This window comes from Manacus vitellinus, unplaced genomic scaffold (genome assembly GCF_001715985.3).
Source record: "Manacus vitellinus isolate BGI_N305 unplaced genomic scaffold, ASM171598v3 scaffold_13_pilon, whole genome shotgun sequence".
Taxonomy (NCBI): domain Eukaryota; kingdom Metazoa; phylum Chordata; class Aves; order Passeriformes; family Pipridae; genus Manacus; species Manacus vitellinus.
Window position 1 is genome coordinate 8810426 of NW_021938999.1, and position 13748 is coordinate 8824173.

At 39.0% G+C, this 13748-nt stretch overlaps 2 protein-coding genes across 2 annotated transcripts; one reads left to right on the forward strand and one right to left on the reverse strand.

Moving 5' to 3' along the window:
• Nucleotides 1–3144: 3144 nt before the first annotated feature.
• TPRKB (TP53RK binding protein) lies at nt 3145–6757 on the reverse strand. The gene is made up of 4 exons (XM_008921586.3): nt 6488–6757; nt 5649–5771; nt 5196–5369; nt 3145–4387 (listed from the first exon to the last, which is right to left on the reverse strand). The coding sequence occupies exons 1-4, from the start codon at nt 6626–6628 to the stop codon at nt 4301–4303; spliced, it is 525 nt and encodes a 174-aa protein (XP_008919834.1). The 5' UTR covers nt 6629–6757; the 3' UTR covers nt 3145–4300.
• Nucleotides 6758–6883: 126 nt separating this feature from the next.
• Nucleotides 6884–12009, forward strand: LOC103755627 (putative Dol-P-Glc:Glc(2)Man(9)GlcNAc(2)-PP-Dol alpha-1,2-glucosyltransferase). Its single transcript, XM_029958061.1, has 3 exons — nt 6884–7164; nt 7268–7535; nt 9817–12009. Exons 1-3 carry the CDS (start codon nt 6884–6886, stop codon nt 10870–10872), a joined length of 1605 nt encoding a protein of 534 aa, XP_029813921.1. The 3' UTR covers nt 10873–12009.
• The last annotated feature ends 1739 nt before the right edge of the window (nt 12010–13748 follow it).

A 13748-nucleotide genomic window follows, 5' to 3' on the forward strand; every position in this document is an offset into this window, starting at 1 on the left:
CACAGGCTAACACTTCTAGCTTCAAACCATTTGGGAAAGGTGGCAAAGCAATGTCAAATGTTACTCCAGAGAATCCTGCGGATATGCTTTGTGTAGTTATTCCTGATTGGTATCTTTGGCTAATGAATACCTTGACACAGACTGCAGAGAAGTCCCCTCTGAAAAGCAAAGATAGAAAAACACATCAGAGCAGGATGGGAAGCTCACATAGCACATGCTGTGCTTATTACCATGGATGAAAGCTTTGGAAACTGGTAATTTTTTATTTGAATCCTGCCACTTTCATAATATTGCAAAATGAAAGGGTATGTTTTTTCTCATACAATGATCTGCATCAACAGTGAAGAGTAAGAGCACTGTGTCCTCTAACAAGCCCCTACCCAGTCTCTGCCTGTCAGTGGGAGAGAAATACCAAATGGCTGGTAAATGTTTTGCATTTCCAATTATGGAAATTATTTTATTAGCCTCATACAATTTGAAGAGCGCTTTCCCAAATCTAGTCAACAATACAATGCACACTCTGGATTTCATTACAAACACTGTTGAACTGTTAATAAAAAAGAATAATTTTTAATCTCAATCTTGCTTTCTTTTATATCAGGATACATTCTCTCCGTGCTCACAGGCAGAAAAACAATGGGAACAAAAGTGAGAACTTGCACAGCACCTCTGGGTTCAAGCACCAGCGAGGAGATGATCTTGTTACAGTCCATACCCTTTACACAGTGATCATCGTGATCCTTCTAATGGCACTTTGGGGAGCCTGGTCAAGAAAGAATTCATCCTTATAGAAGCAATTTAGCAGCTTTCTTTGTCAAGTATTTAAATAAGTAATTGTGTCGATTACTCATACCCAAGAAGTACAAATAATGGTCTCCATGTATTTCAATTTACTTGAAACTGCTTAAATGGCTGCTACTTGTGGAAGTGAATTTAACAGACCATGATTTGTGAATGACAGATACCTGTTTGGCCTCTACGTGTGTATATTACCCTCAGCACGTATATGAAACTTTGAAGCACAATATTCTAGAAAGAAGAGTTCAACTTCTGTTTTATTGGTCAACATTTTGTATGTCCACCCCAGCTTTCCATTTTTGAGCTTAAAATGTGGAGTCTCTACCTCTGCCAAGATTGCCTGTCCCAATCCATGGTAAAATATACACCACAAGCAGGAAAATAATCTGCCATGTCATGACAACATAAGAAAAAAAAATCAATAAAACCAGCTGTCCTGCAGGCAAAGAAGGGTCTCTGAACATGTGAAATTCATCTACGTCGCTGAAGAGACTTTATACAGGACTTGCATCCACATATTTTTAATTTATAGTAATGACTTTGTAAACTCAGGAATAAAACCATGAAATAAGCTGTATTTGTAAGCATCCTTTGTCACAGAACCAGCTGGCTCAGTCTTCACTCTTGTATATATTTAATTTATCTTCAACCATTGCTTCCTTTTCCATAATTCATTAATGTCTCATGGTAGCACCAGCCTCAACATACACCAGCCTATTCTTGATGTGAGGTATTCCATACTCCCACTTTTTCAGGGAAGAGGAAGTAACCCCACTCAGACAACCTGCAAGCTTTCTGGAAGTACAGCCAGTTAGCAGTCTCTGTTAAACTCTTTGTTAGGTGTATGGTTGTCTACACCAGATGAGCACAAGTTAATGGACATGCAGTTCTGAGGGGCAGTGAGTGCTGGGGACAATAGTTCAAGCCTTGGGAGTTAAACTCAGCTTAAACCCCAAATTTTAGCACTACCTAAACTAATAAACAAACAGTATGCCTCCCAAAAAAAAATCCTGTAAGACATTTTGAATACTCACATAGATACACATCTGTAATTATGTAGTACCTGTAGAGAACACAAGTACCATGTACCCCATTTTGATATCCACCCATAGCAGCAGGGGTACATAAACTGAAATGCCTCTGAGAAGACCTCCACGGCATAGCTCCAGGAGTGTGTACAAAGCAGAGTGTAGCACCAGAGACACCCATGCCTGCTCTCAGCAGGTGTGTGTAGGCGCTGAAATTGGTGATCCTCCATTGATGCTGCACTCTGCCAATGCTACCAATGTTGCTCTACTTGGGTGTGCTGCTGGATACCATCCTGGAAGGGAGGATAACCATCTCCATCATGACAGGTAGGAAGGTCTTCCGTGAGTATGGAACCACATTCCTGCTTTATGCCCAGGGGTATACCTGCTCTGTGATGGACAGGCCAGCAGTGGGACATCTGTCACATATACTTGGGCTGAAAGCTTTTAACTCAAGCAGCAACAGTCTGCTGGCTTTACCACGTGTTCCAAAGTCATTGTAAAGGATGGTGGTGTAACATCTGTTTCTTGTTTGCCTTGTCTCCTCTTCCCCTTCATCCTCTCTCCCACAAGAAACTCATGTATTGCAAAGCCTTCAAGCAGGAAAGTGAATTTTGTGGTGGACAAGGTTTTAGGCATTGAACTTAGAAGTACATACTGTTGGTTTTCCTCAGCTTTTGTCATATATGCAATACTGAAAAGGCAGCAGAGGCAAAAAAACCCCCAAATTCCAAAAACCACCCCACCTAGGAAAAAAAAAAGCTAGAACTGACCACACATCATAATTTTGGATTTGTTGTATTTATAAATCCTGCAGATATAATTCTACCTTTGAAGCCCTGCAGATCTAGATAAAGTATTGAAAATACTTCAGCTTCCTCTTTCACCTTGTGATAGTGGAGATCAGGTATGAAAGTTCAGAGGAGACAGCAGCAGAACATTAAATGTTTTGAAAAACCTATCTTTTTTTCTTAAACTTTTGCTTTGCTGGAAAACTGCCTTGGCTGATTTAACAGTAACATTAGAGATTCAAATTTACTAATTTTTAGTGTGTTCAGAAATACAAAAGTAACTTTGCAGGGTCAACAAAATCTACGTTTATTACCAGTTTTTGTAAATAACTGGTTAACCTGAATAATGCAACTAGGACTAGGGGTAACCTATGGTCTTGCAGGGCACAGTCTTCATTGCTAACAGACCCAAATCATCTGCCTGAGTTCTACTTTGGAGGCTTCAGTTCCCAAAATAATTTCCTGTAAATCCACCCATGAAAATACCTCATTTGGGTCTCACAGTAAATCAAAATTTTCCAAATTACTTTATGTCAACAGTAACAAACTCTTTAATGTTTCTGCAGCAGTGAAGCAGACTAATGAGAAGTAGAAACTGTAACCCCAACTTCACAACTTGTGTGTCAAAAGTTTTATGCAGTCATCATTGTATTACTATTTCTCCTGTATTAAAGACACTGGACAGATGTTTTACACATGTTCAAAAAAGGCTGTGGTTTAAGCAAAGCTGTCTGCTGTTATTTTAAGCTACCAAAAACATTGTAGTTCAGCCAGTAAATCTTATGATATGTTCCATGTACCAACTGGACTGTCAGAAAAGGAAAACAAGTATTTTATTTTCCATGGTCATTCTCACATCCTGATGTTACACACATCTTTTTTTAAAAGACGCAAGCCCTTCCAAGCTCCATTTTTTACTACTGCCTCACATTTCCTTTTAGAGAGGATGATGCATTCTGTAAAACCATCTTTAAAGCAAGAAGTCAGCACAGCGATTTCTCCCAAATCCTTTCTTTTGATAAATCTTGGAATTCCTTTGGTACTTGGGAACTAAATTTGCCATTGGTCTGGTTGGTAAGAAAAAGATGGTATTTGTACTCTTGGGTTTAAACTGAGGGAAGACTTAACCAAAATCAAAATGCAAAACACAAGCTAGGGATTTCCATAATTAATACAGAAACACAGACAAAAGTAGGTCTATATGTCAGTTCACTGGTCTGTTTACTGTATTGGACAACATTTCAACACCTTTTGTGGCAGTAGTATCCTTAAAAGAGTATCATCCATCAGGTGTACCGAAAAAACAAATCGGGGAGGGTTAATAAAAATTATTTAGAATGTTTGAATCCTGTCTGGCAAAACATTGTTGATAAAAGAGAAAAGTAAGTAGAGATTTCCAATCCTTCTGTTTATGTTCAGCTTAGAGCACTGGCAATTTTCCCTTGTCAAGAAAAAGGACAGAAATACCAACGGCAAATTCTGCTTTGCATGGCGGAATTGCTCTCTGTGCTTAGAACACAGATAAGATTACTAAGCTTGGTATCCAAGCTTGGTTAAAGATCAGATGTCATCAAACTACTCAGTGCTACTCCACTTTCTCTGAAATGCAAGATGAACTGCAATGAAGTGTTTTTTACACCTTAAAAAGTCCTTTTTCCTTTTAAAAAATGTATTTCCACATTTTCATAAGACATCTTTCGTTGACATTCTGCAAACAACACTATCCAATAAGGTGCTGATTTTTTCTTCTTGCGGAGTAACTTTGTATATCTGCAGAAAAAAAAAGAACAAGAAAAACAGAAAAGCTGTATAAGGAAGGAAAAAATTATCACATGGCTTCTAAAAATACATACATACATGAAAAAATTTTCCCCTCTCCGCCATTCTTACATTGGAAATTCCTATCTTCTTGTGACTGCAAGACAAAGTCGGGACTGAGGAACCAAGCAAATTCTGAAACTGCAAGACTAAGGAAATCAAGAAACTGAATGAGAGCAGCACTTTTGGCTCCACATGTTAAATGCTATGATCTGTCCAATTTTATTCATGTGTCTCCTATCATTACTTTGATGGACACGATCAAGATGATTTAAGTTACTTGAATTTTATCATGTAGAACACACATGCTCCAAGATACCTATCTAATCTGTTAAGAGCACATATGCCCTAAGACAGCTCCTAACGGCTAATCAGCACGTTTTTATTTTAGCCACCCATACTGGGGCTATTTATGTGCCTAAGATTATGAAACTGTTCAGGACTGAAATTTTTAATTAAACAGATATTTGACTGAGAAAACAGGAAGCAAAAGTGCCTGAATGGTAGGCAGCAATCTGGAATTGATTTTTATGACAATGATAATAATTTGAAGACTTAAAGTTTGTGATGTTGAAGTGTGACAACTAGAACTTGTTTCAACTAAAAAAATTTAAGAAATAACTAATCAAGGTTCACTGGAAACTAAAGAAATACAGATCCTAAGTTAAAGAAATACAGATCCTAAGTTAATTATGTCCATTGATATTTAATCAAACAATTAAATAAACTATCCCTTTTCTCTTCTCTTTTGGCTACATACCTTTTTAACTCTGGCAGTGTCTGTTAGGTGGGGGAGTTCATCTAGAGAAACCTGTTGGCCTTCCACTTGTGATGCTATATCTTCCAGATTTACAGTTTTGTAGCTATCCAGCAGAACAATGAGTACTGCTGTGTCACTGTCTGAAATGCCAAACTTTTTAAATGCATCTGAAATCTGAGAAAAGATAAAAAACATAAAAATATTATGAGTCACTTTCTTGCTACATATAAGCAATCTTTTTAGTTACTGGGTCAAACACACCAAGAGTATAACTTGACAAATGTTTTACATTAATGCAATTCTGACAAGCTACAAACAATAACAGCATATTAGTGTTATTAAAAATAACAGTAACTTCTATTACTAGGCAGGTAAACTCTGAATTTTAGTTTGGCTGTGTGGATCTTAGTAAGCTCTAGCAAAAAAAAAAGAAGTGTATTCAGTAAATCTTACATTGTTGTTTGGTGAAAGGTTGAAAATAATTTCTGCATAGAGAGTTCTGGTCTTCATTTTATCTATCTGTTGTAGATGTACTGCTTTGTTGGCTGCCACGAGAATTTGAAAAGGATCTACAATCTGTAAAATACGACAGAAACCATTACACATAAATTTAACATACTGTTTATGAAAATCTGAAAAAACTCCTGACCACTTAATTTTGATTGCCTAAGTCTGCAGTCATAGAAGTGAACAAAACAGCATCCTCCTCGTTATTTTAGTAAGTCTTGCTCTTCTGAAGTCAATGTGTTTATTTCCTGCATGAGGTAATACTTGTCATAAAAATAAAGATTACCCTCTCTCAATCAGGTTACTGAAATCTTCTGAAAAAAGAACCACGTTAATGAATCTTTTGTCAATAAATTGCCAATTACTTTTCCCCCTTCCCCTAACTACTGCTTTACTAATTCTAACAAAAAAAAAAAACTAGATTCTGAAACTAGTTATGGGTTTAAATGAGGAAAAAAGGGTCTAAATAGTACATATTTGACAGCATGAAGCAAGTAGATTTAAATAGCTCCACCAAGTAGGATGTGAAATTAATCAAGGCCATTGATTTAGTAGGATGTAAAATTAATTGTTTTGGCCAATCCTGCCATGGCTCTTTGTTTTACACAGACGAACCCTTACGCTGTAGGACACAATAATGAAATCAAAGAAGGGTGTTTGAGCAGAGCGTGGAGGAAATGTAACGCAAATAAAGTCGTGTGACAGCGACTACAAGCACAGGTCGTTTTTCCCTGAGCTCCCACGAGGATTTCCACGCAAACAGGACGGCACAAAGGCTCACTCACCATCGCAGGGTTTATCAGTGCTCCTTCGAGGGATCCTTCCATGGCTTTTTTCCGTAGAGCAGCGGCATTTTTCACGTGTCGGAAGAGAAGCAGCGTGACGTTGTAGTTAGGGAACAGCTCCAGCTGGTGCGTCCGCTCCATCCTGGGGACACGGAGAGGCGCCCGCTTGTCCCGCCGAAAACACGGCTCTACCAACCCCCAGGCATTCCGACCGGGGGTTTCAGCTCTTCCCACAGAGAACCCCCACGCGTGCGGGCCAGAGGCGGCCGCACCCCCCGCGCCCCTTCCCGCCCGGCAGCTGCCGGGACGGCGAGGGGATCCCGCCGCCCCCCCGGAAGGGCGGCCGTCCCCCGGGCGCGGGCGGCGGGACCTCTCGGCCTAACGGTCTCCGGGGCAATGAGCGGCGCCTTCCTGCTGTCCTGCTGCTCTCGCGGCATCAGCCGCCGCCAGCGCGGCCTACATGGACGAAGGTGTTCCAACGTCCCGCAGGCGCAGCCATTGCACGGCCGTCCGGCAGTCAGATCCTCACAGCATCCCTGCCGCAGCAGCGTAGCTGTCGCTCGGAGTCGGGGATGTCTGAGCGCAGGGACTCGCCTGCCGTCCTTGTTGCCCGAACGCTCGTTTTGTCCCTTGGTGGGGCAGCAGCGCCAGGGCACACAGCGTTCAAAACCTTCGGTGTAATAATGCCAGAAGTCCGCGGAACAGCCGGGCTGGCAGAGCGGGCCGTGGCGCGGGTGGTGTGCCCGAACCATCGCACGTCTTTGGCCCCTTTTGTGGGAGCTGCTCCGTAACCCTCTCTGTCTCTCCCTCTCTCTCTCTGTGTCTGTCTCACTCTCTCTCGGCCGTGCAGTGGGACCCCATGATCACCACGCTGCCCGGCCTGTACCTGGTCTCGGTGGGAGTAGTGAAGCCCGCGGCGTGGCTCCTCGGATGGACCGGGAGCGTGGTGTGCTCTGTGGGAATGCTCAGGTTTATCAACCTCCTCTTCAGCGCTGGGAACTTCTATTTACTGTATTTGCTTCTGTTCAAGATCCATCAGAAGAATAAGGTATGGTCAAAGTAAAATAGTTTTATGCAGTTGTACAAGCAACTTTGATGGCTTAGTATATGTCCCCTTCACTACATACTATATACGTGAGCTGTCCTCAGTTTTATATGACTGTAAGTGCTGCCACCAGTTTGGCCAAGGAAACCCATTCCTTTTCTCTAAATTTTTTTTTAATTTCTATTTTTCTCACTCAAGGTGCAATCTTCTAAAAATTTACTCTTGCACATAACTATAAGGAGTCCTGTTGAGAGAAAAGTTAGTTAGTATGGGTACAGACTGAATATCCAAATGTCTGAATGCTCATCTAGTTGGAATTGCTTAAGACTCTTCATAAACCTTCAACTGCAGAATCCTGCAGCCCTGTGGGCTGTGTTTAAACTAAGATCAGTTCTTTAGAACGATACCTGACTTGATGTCAGTATTTAGAAATGGAGAATAATTCAAGTTGCAAAAAACTGGAGAATGATTGAGGATGGAATGGACCTTAGGAAGGCCACGCTCTACCCCAGCAAAGGCCAGTCTTGAGATCAGGTAGGTTGCTCAGGACTGGAGCCTGGAAAACTCTCCATGAATGAGTGCACAACCTCTCTGGGCAATCTGCTTCATGACTGACTGGCCTCACGGCGAAAAAGATTGTCCGTAATTCCAGTCTGAACTTCTCATTTCAGTTTATCAGGGCACAAAATTGGACGTGGTATTCTAGGTGCAACCTAACAAGTAGAGTAAAGAGTGATAATAACTTCTCTTGATCTACTCTTGTTAATGAAGTCCAGGAGACTGTTGCTCTTCCTTAGTGCCAGGGCGTGCTGCCACCTCATGTTCACCTTGCTATCTGTGAAGACCCTCTGGTCCCTTTCCTCAGAGCAGCAGCCCCTCATTGTGGGGATTTATTCCTTTTCAGCTGCAGGCATTTGGATTTGTCCTTGTTGAATTTTGTAATATTTTTGTTGCCCCATTCCTCCAACCTGTCTAGGTCAATCTGCGTGGCACCTCTGCTCTTTAGCAAATTGCTTGGTCCCACCCAAGTGGTATGCAATAGTGTCAACTACAGACTTGTTGACTGTGTACATTTGCTGCCTTCTAGTCATAGAGGTTAAACAGGACAGGTCCCAGTATAGATTCTGTGGGTACAGTGGGATAGTTATTACCTGTCTAGCTGTCCACACATCCAGTTCATAACAGTTCAACTTGGATACAAAAATGCTGTATATTTAAGGTTCTGGAGAATACACCACTGCAGTAGGTAAATTGTTTCAGTGGTTAACAGTCTATTCAAAAATCTTTAACTTTAGTAAAGTTATTTAGTGTTTGACTTTTAACTTTAAAAACACTTTTTTCTATAAAGAAAATTTCTTTTGATGTATTTTCTTACAGGAGCATCTTCATGTTTAAGCACATCCACTCTACAGAATTGGATCAGATCCAATAAATTGTTTCCATTTTCAGAACACTTAATTTTATACTCGGAAGTGGAAATATAAATGTAGAAAAAGGGTTTATGACAGTAGGCTAAGCATTGGGAAATGTAGTGGTATTTTTGACACTTCTTTGAGCTCAACATTTTATCTGTTCCTCTTTTCTGTAAGGTGGTAAGTGGCTGTTTCACCCCACGCTGCATCATTCAGAGACATCATGCAAAATTTTTTAATGTTGTGATTTATGTTGCATCATGTTGTGAGTGGGATAATTGGGAGGAGTTTTTAACTGCATGGTCTTCTATCTTTTTTAAAGTTTCTTTTCTAACTCATGAATTATAATGAGGATAAACAATAAAAGCTTCACTGTAGATTAGAAACTTGGAGCTGGCCGCTCATGTACTGGGTTCAAAAGAGGTGATAGTAGAGGCATAGAACGGTGCTGTCTCACAGATAAGCAGAATCTGATGATGAGATTGCAGGGGCATAAAACATTGATTTTATTTCCTTTTGCCCATTAGTGTAGCTCTTTCATCCTAGGTATGGGACCAATTATGCTCCCACCGTGATTTTAATGCCACAAATATGTGCACACCTGACATATGAAAGAAGTTGGTGTATTTTTGTTGCCATGTTTTTAACTCACCTGCAGTAATGTTCTGTACTTTCACTTGGATTGGAGTCCAATACTATGTTAACATAGCAGGAGGTTAACAAAACAGTATTTGTGCAGTAATGGAACCAAAGAGCATAGGAGATATTATATTGTGTTAACAGAATTCTCAAGAATGATACAAATTTTCTTCTAATTTGTTATTTTGTTTTGTCTGACATTGGCTAACCGTATTTTTATGCTTCTTCTCTAGGCTGTGTCTGGCTTCCAGAGAATCTTGTCTACATTAATTCTTGCAATGTTTCCCACCCTTTACTTTTTTACATTTCTTTATTATACGGATCCAGGTTCAGTATTTTTTACTCTCTTTGCCTATTTAATGTGCCTTTATGGTAACCATAAAACATCAGCTCTCCTGGGATTTTGTGGCTTCATGTTTCGTCAGACAAATATTGTGTGGACAATTTTTTGTGCTGGAAATGTTGTGGCAGAAAAGCTAAATGAAGCCTGGAAGACTGAATTACAGAAGAAGAAAGACGAAAAGATTTCTTCCAAGAAAGGATCATTTTCAGATTTGACCAGAATATTGCAGTTTCTTATTAAATATCTCATATCACCTAAAAACTTAGTTATACTTACTGCTTTAACTTGGCCGTACATCATATTAGTAACTGTCTTCTTTGGTTTTGTTATCATCAATGGTGGAATAGTTGTTGGTGACAGAAGTAGCCATGAAGCGTGTTTGCACTTTCCTCAGCTGTTTTATTTTCTGTCCTTTACTGTTTTTTTTTCATTCCCTCATTTATTGACGCCTACTAAAATCAGGAAATTCCTTCTGTCATTGCGAAAGCACCCCGTGCAGTACAGCTTAATCACCATCATCTCTTTATTCCTGATCTGGAAATTTACCTATGTTCATAAGTATTTACTAGCAGATAACAGACATTACACATTTTATGTCTGGAGAAAAGTGTTCCAAAGACACGAGCTTGTAAAATATGTATTGGTTCCATTCTATATATTTGCTGGCTGGACTTTTACTGATACACTAAAATCAAAATCGATATTCTGGATCTTGATGTATTTTGTGTGTTTATTAGCTGTCACAGTTCCTCAAAAATTGCTAGAATTTCGTTACTTTATTTTGCCATTCTTAATATATAGGCTCAATATTCCATTTCCATCTATGTATAGACAACTTCTGGAGCTGGCTTTTTATATTGTAGTAAATGCTGTAACTTTTTATCTTTTTCTAAACAGAACATTCCGGTGGGAAAACAGTGATGAAATACAGAGGTTTATGTGGTAACTTTTTCTTTTTGAATACTTTTACAGGTAGGAAAACCCAGTTCTATTTCAGGACTGGACTCTGAAGTGAAACAGTATGTTTTGCATCATGCGAGGGCTAATTTTCCCAGTTGGAATCGGGGAAGTAAACTCTTTGCTTATATTCTTGCAGCTGAATGCGAGATCTGATATGTTATAATGTGAAGATACTCCATACATTGAATTTATGAGAATTAACAAATTGAATATGAGGAGAACTGTGAGAACACCTTTCTGTAATAGATGTAAAATGAGGGAGATGTTTACAATCATTTTTCATTGTAATAAAATATTATATAACATGCCTTTGAAGGTATGACAGTTTATAAGTATGTTTCAGAGGTTTCCCTTTGAAAAAAAGGATTTCAAGCATTGTGTTTATTTATCCGTGTGCATATTTATTCTTTGGATCAGGCCACTTCCTTCTAGGTTTCCTAATGGTCACGGTATGAACCACTACTAAAATACAATGTTTTCAAAACCTCCTACATCCCAGTGAATTTTCATTACTTTTTTGTCAGTAAATGCTTACTTTATTTTTGCAAACATAATGTAGGCTCTTAAATCACTTGAGCTTTTGAACATTTTATTTCAAACTGATATTTATAAAACACAGCGGAGGCTGTGTGCATGTACTTTCTTTGGGGAATAAATGTTACTGTACAACAAAAGGTAAATTGCAGTTGGTAATGTGACCTCTTAGAAGCAGAGTCATTTACATATGTCAGACGAGTGGTTCCACAGTGGATTACAGCCCAGTGAATACTCTCTTAAATAATCAGGCTCCTATGTCCTGTGGTTGTGTACTCAGAAGTTTGTACTGAAATTGGCTCTGAGTGAACTCCCAGGTTGAACTGAGTGTTTCAAAGATCTTTGATGTGTAATCTTCAAGAAATACTAATGGCATTACTGAATTATTCTTTGAAATGTTTTCCATATTTATATATATCTAATGGGACTTGGGTGTATATATTTTGTTTTACAAAGGTAAAATACAATGTGTGTATGTCTCTCTCTATCTCTCTATATATATTTAAAAGCATCTAGTTTGCATTATCATCAGAATAAATGAAGGCTGTAATGGTTCCTGTCAGTAAATAACTTTATTAAGACTCAAAAATATTTGATTACTAAAATATGTGGCAGGGGAGGGTGGTGTCCAAAACTTCAGGTACTGTGTAGCCTCTATAAATTCATTATTTTCCTGTAATGAAAATACTGCAGCCAAATCTATGCAAGCATACCAGATTATTGCCACTGAAGTCACTCTGAAATGGGATTGTTTCTCAGAAGGTCAGTACTGGGGAGTTATGGACTTGGATCAGTACTGTTATTCTTTTCTTTTACAATATGCGGATCAATGTCCTGGCTCAATTCCTTCCCTGTACTAACACTATGATGAATGTGGTGAACTGAGATTATCCTGTCCAATGTCTTTGCAACCTTGTTTCTCCTAAGGAAACCCTAAAGCCACTCTTCAATGAGTAGGTGTGTTTGTATTGAATTTGTTTGCCAGCTTACTGTTTGCTTCTTGCCAGCCTGGTAATTTGTTGCCAATGTGTGTACCATAGGGAAAGCCATTTTCACTCACTCCCTATTTGCTTCATGAAGTTGAGGGGACAACCTGAAATGGGTTGCTTTTCAAGAATCCAGTGTGGTTCTTGCAGTGTCCAGGATATTTTCTTGTGATTTTAGTATGATGGATTGGGAGGGGAAGTCTTGTGTGCCTTCTGCTTCCAATTTTGGTTTTGGATGCCATAGAAAAAAAAAATCCTAAGCAACGTTAAGAGCATTTGCCTCATAAGTACGACTTCATTTGTGCCCTGAAATACTACTACTGAGTTGGAATGGTAACGTGGGAAGTGTGGGGGTCTGGCTAGCATTCTGAATTGTATTCTAGATCCAGAGTCTTTTTCTGGCTTTATGTAGAGGAGCAGGTGTTCATTCCCTTGGCAAAAAAAATTTCCTTGCAAAAATTCCTGTGCATAAAGTCCACAGGTATTTTGTCCAGGATGTCTGTTGCTACTTTTTCTGAATGCCTTTACTCGTCAACACTGGTAAGAGATTGTTCACACTTCCTACTTTTGACAGAGATGGCAGCTATGTTTCAGGTGAAAAGAACTGGGTTTAAATATTTGCAATTTTAAAGCATTTCTTTTGTAGAGAAAAGTGAATGCAAAAAGTCCACCAAAATTTAGAGCACAATACCTTTCTAATGAGCTCCACATCACAAGACATTAGAAAAATTACATACAGAGAGATGTCTGTGACCTGTTGGGGCTTTTTAACCAATATTAGAGGATGGGATAATATTTTATCATGAGATTTATTACTATACTTAATTTAGAAATACAATTATTCTTAATTTATTTTGCTAATTAAAAAGCAGGCTGAGTTGATATAAGTTTAATTAAAAAGGAATGTCCATGAATTACTGAAGTATGAAAGGAGAGTATAGAATAAAACTACGTTCTCACTTTTGCTGATGAGCCTCAGAGTGTTTGCAGGTAATATTCAGTGTTAGCCAATTCAGTCCAGAAATCAAGGTGGTTGTATCGTGATTACTCATAAAGAAAGGTGTCCAAATTCCATCAGTATCTCCTAGGACTTTGTTTAAATCCACTGAAAAATGAATTTTAATATTTTGCTCCTGAAATATTTCCATTGTAGTTATTTGTAAATTATTAGCTGTTTTCCTTAAAGACAGACAGAAAGGACTCTGTTTATCCTGGTTTAAGTTGCCAAGGTCTTCTAGATTCAATAGAACCATAATTGCTTACTTTAGGTTAATTCCTCAGCAGGTGTCATTTGGCAATGAAATGTCTTACAACAGCATTAAAATGATCATTTCTTGTAAAT